This window comes from Centrocercus urophasianus, unplaced genomic scaffold, assembly GCF_019232065.1.
Source record: "Centrocercus urophasianus isolate 14NV4802_14NV808 unplaced genomic scaffold, USGS_Curo_1.0 seq_9, whole genome shotgun sequence".
Taxonomy (NCBI): domain Eukaryota; kingdom Metazoa; phylum Chordata; class Aves; order Galliformes; family Phasianidae; genus Centrocercus; species Centrocercus urophasianus.
Window position 1 is genome coordinate 37,365,632 of NW_024885532.1, and position 3,883 is coordinate 37,369,514.

General features: G+C 60.5%; 1 protein-coding gene across 1 annotated transcript; it reads right to left on the reverse strand.

Moving 5' to 3' along the window:
- Positions 1-517: 517 nt before the first annotated feature.
- On the reverse strand, positions 518-3,610 carry LOC122171281 (PHD finger protein 7-like). The gene is made up of 11 exons (XM_042838725.1): positions 3,568-3,610; positions 3,161-3,252; positions 2,964-3,065; positions 2,590-2,714; positions 2,284-2,446; positions 2,082-2,188; positions 1,743-1,856; positions 1,479-1,597; positions 1,242-1,323; positions 1,006-1,064; positions 518-828 (listed from the first exon to the last, which is right to left on the reverse strand). Exons 1-11 carry the CDS (start codon positions 3,608-3,610, stop codon positions 518-520), a joined length of 1,317 nt encoding a protein of 438 aa, XP_042694659.1.
- Positions 3,611-3,883: the final 273 nt, after the last annotated feature.

Sequence of the window (3,883 nt, forward strand, 5' to 3'; positions counted from 1 at the left end):
TGTGGTGTTGTAATTTTTGTTGTTGGTATTCCACATCAGAACATCACGTAAAGCGGTGGGAGTTGGAGAGTTGATGTTCTGGTTCTGTGCACTGCTTTTTTGAGGCATTTTGGTTGTCGGAGGGGAAAGGAGGAGCGGCATTCCCCAGAGGACTTTGGGCTCAGAGGAAGAAAGCTGCAGCTCCTGGCAGGACACCGGCCGCTCTCCCTCTCGCGGACTCGTCAGATGGTTGCCGCTGCTTTGTAGTTTTTGTAGACCCGTCTGCAATCTCCGTATGCTTCTCCTGGGGCCCACGAGTCCGTTGCCTCTATAGTCACGGGGCCGTGCCAGACCAGCTCGTAAGCCATTAACGCTTCTTTTTCTTCCCTCTCTCTTTCTTTTTGTCTTTTTTCCCGGGCCTGCTGCCCCCTGTCACGGACACAGACCTAGAGAGAACTCCGTGACAACTCTGTTGGGTTGGCTGCTGGGGACAGGAGCTGGCACGTGGCTCTGGTCCATGGCTACTCCTGCAGTGTCTTCAGGGCTGGTCCCGGGAGTGGCGTCGTGCCTGAGATGGCCGCCTCTGCCTGGAACGGGGGCTGAGGCTTCCTCCCGACTGTCTTTGGGAATTGGAAGGCCGACGATCCCGTGGGGAACGGCTTCGATCTTGGTTCTGCCCTCGCTGCAGAACACTGGAACGTCTTCTGCGTTCAGGCAGCTGGGAATCCCTGCGGGACCTCGACGCCACCGGTCCGGCAGAGCTCTGGGTGCTGCTCCCAGCACCTTGGGCCGGGCTAATTCTGCTGCCACGGCGTCCTTGGGGCTGGCTCGAGGGATTTGATGCCCGACCTTGTGGGGAGGACTGGCTTTGTCCCTGGCGTGGGCATCTGATGTTTGCAGCCCTCGGGGAATTGTTGGATGCCCCCTGCCTGGCAGAGAAGTGTATGCTCCTCCCAGCGCCTGAGGCTGGAGAGCGTCTGCTGCCAGGTGGTCTTCTGAGCTGGCTGGGGGAATTTGAAGCACGACCCTTGAGTGGAGAGCGGCTTCTTGTCCGGCCTGTGCCCTGCTGCCTGGATTGCCTTCTGCCGGAGTACCCCACTTCCTGCTGGCTGCTCCCTTGTTCTTCTTGGTTGGATTTACGTCGCGGGCTTTTCCTCTGTCCTGTCTTGGGCTGGCTGGACAGGCTGCTGCGCTTAGGCAGCTGGGAACTCGGAGATGACTCCGATGCTGCCTGGCTGGTAGAGGCAGATCTGCGGTCATCAGGTGCTGGGGAGCTATGAGATGGCCCCGGCGCCTCCTGGCTGGCAGTGCTGGGACCAGCAAGCTGCGACTCGGCACTGGAGGCTGTAAGGAGAGGCAGGAAGGTCAACAGGATGACCCGGCAGCCCCGTGGAGGGAGAGGAACCCAGCCCTCCCGGGGCAGAGAAACTCACTGAGGAGTCACTGTGCCAGGCCTTGCCTGGCCCCAAGGCAGCAGGCCCCAGCTCTTTGCCTCTTACCTGTGCCCACGCCAGCACAGCTGTCACACTCCCAGCTGCTCAGGCTGTTGCTCAAATTAGAGCAGAGCCGGTGGGTGCCTTGCGCAGCACACGAGGTGCACAGGAGCAGCTCCCAGGGCCTGGGGAAAAAAAAAAAAAGAGGTTGTAGTTGTGTGCACAAAATGAGTCAAGCAGGGAGTGGCGGGAGCAGCTCTTGAGCTCAGTCCTTGCTCCCCAGCCTGGGGGGCAGCTGAGATCCCACGCAGGGCTGCTGTGGTAACTCACCCGTCTCCCTCTTCTTGCTCCCTGCCTTCTGTGTAAAGGCACTCGCCGGCATCACAGCGCTGGTGTATCTTGTGCAGAGTTTCATAGCTCTCCTTGTCCTCCCATGTTGGTCTTCTGCCAGAGAAAGGAGAGAAAGCAATGAGTCCTCAGGACCCCAGGCATAGAGCAGATCTGGGACATCCCTGCTCTTCCAGCGCAAGCCCATTCCCAGCTTCTCCATGAAGCTGCGGCCAAGGCTCGTGGGACAGCAGAAGGTCAGCTGGGCGTGCTGGGGGCAATCCCTGGGCAGGCACAGCACTTGCGCCTCAGTATCTGGAGAGCTGGGCAGAAGGCACCAACCTGGCTGGGATTTGGATCCCGAGGAGATGCATTTCTTTCCGGAATCGCATCCTGTCTTTGCAGACGGGACATCGGAAGCGCAGAATGCCAGCGCTCATGGCCTGTGCCTGCAGCGGTAACACAAGCAGCCAGAGTGTGAGCGGGGCCTGGTGCAGCTGAGCACCTGCTGTGACTGCAGAGCAAGGGCAGGGAGGGCTCCTACCTGGATGCAGCTCCGGTGAAACCAGGCCTGTGTGCACACCGGGCACACCATGGTGTGGTAGGACTTTTTGTCCCCCACGGGCTCCAGGCAGATGACGCAGTTTGTGTCTTGCTCTGGAGCTGCCTCCTCGGCCTGCTGAGGGCGGTGCTCACAGCAGAAGGACCTGGGGGAAGATGGACAGGATGGGTGAGCCGAGAAGTGCTGCGATGTCAGCAGAGGAACACAAAGGAGTTTGCTGCATGCTTCAGCACTGGGAAGCAGCCGTACAGGTTCCTCCCTTGGTTGGCTGCTGCTGACAGCCCTTACCTGTGCTGCCCAAAGAACTGTGTGACACATTCCCCATCCGTGGCACAGGGCAGATGAAAGCTGTGTTCACAGCCTGTCTCTGCGCAGTAGATGGAGGCCCCCTTGTCTCCACAAACGAAGCAGTGCTGGAAAGAGAAGAGCAGCCCCCATTAGCAGCAGGCTCAGGGCCTCTGAGGCCAACGCCACGCCTCCAGGCAGGGCACAGAATGCAGGCATCGCTGGGTCACGCTCTGCAGACGCGCCAGCAGACAAGTTTGATCTTCGTTTAATCAAGAACTGTGTCCTGGTGCTAGGTGGAAAGAGTGCCATTGCTTGCTTAGGCTCCAGGCTTAGCTGGTGCTGGTACAAACATCCCCGTTCCTTGAGATCCTCACCTTCTGCTCTGCCTCCTCGATTGCGCATCTGATGGCATCAAGGGGGATCTTCAGAACCGCCCTCTGTCCGGCAGTGTGTTCGTAAAGGCCGTCGGCAAAAAACTGTAGCAGAGAAAAGAGCAGGATGTCATGAGGACAGGACGGAAAAGAGGGAGCATCCCTGGCTGGAGGGCGGAAGGAGCCCTGAGGGAACTCACCAAGCAAAACTTGTGGACGCAAAGCCCGCTCTCGCCAAGCATGGGCCCACAGACGTCCGGGTGAACATCTGCTCGGCGACACAGCATGCATACTGAAGAGGAGAGAGCAAAGAGAAGCAGGAGTGAGTGCCAAGCGTCCCTGAGGCCTGTTGCCAGGGCCCTGCCCTGGGTCTGCCATGCAGGATGAGGGGCAGGGCTGGACGACGCGAGGGGGAAAGGGCCGCTGTAGGCCCAACGGTCCCAGCAGGCACGCACAGGCCAACCCGGCTGAGGGGCAGAGGGGCCATGCCCAGCGGTGTGTGGGGAGCCCCTGCCTGCCCCCGCCTCCCCTCTCGCACACAGTGGGCAGAGCCCGCAGTGCCCCTCTGCCCGGCAGGGAGCTGCACGCAGAGATCCTTTGCTCTCACCTTCAACCTCCGGGTTGGAGGTCTTCTGCTTCCTTTTGGACATGGCACGCGTCGACAGTGAGCGCTCGGAGTCCCTGCCCAGTCAGCGCTGGGCTTTGTCTTCCACACTCTCCTCTGCCGACTCTGCGGGAGAAGCAGGACGAGAGTGAGTTGGCAGCTCAGGCCCCCAGGCGAGGGGACCCCTCCTCACTGAGCAGCCTCCTCAGGCAGCCCCTCGCTCCCTGCCCTCTCCTCTCCTCACCTCACCAGGTCGCACTGACCCACGGTCTGAGCCTGGCCTGGCCTGACCCGGTCCTGGCCCCCTAGGTCACAATGG

Coding starts and splice junctions, on each gene's coding strand:
- LOC122171281 (XM_042838725.1), bottom strand. CDS start 3,610: ATGTCCAAAAGGAAGCAGAAGACCTCCAACCCGGAGGTTGAAG. Junction 3,253..3,567: donor CTCCAACCCGGAGGTTGAAG/GTGAGAGCAAAG, acceptor TCTCCTCTTCAG/TATGCATGCTGTGTCGCCGA. Junction 1,324..1,478: donor CTGTGCTGGCGTGGGCACAG/GTAAGAGGCAAA, acceptor CTCTCCTTACAG/CCTCCAGTGCCGAGTCGCAG.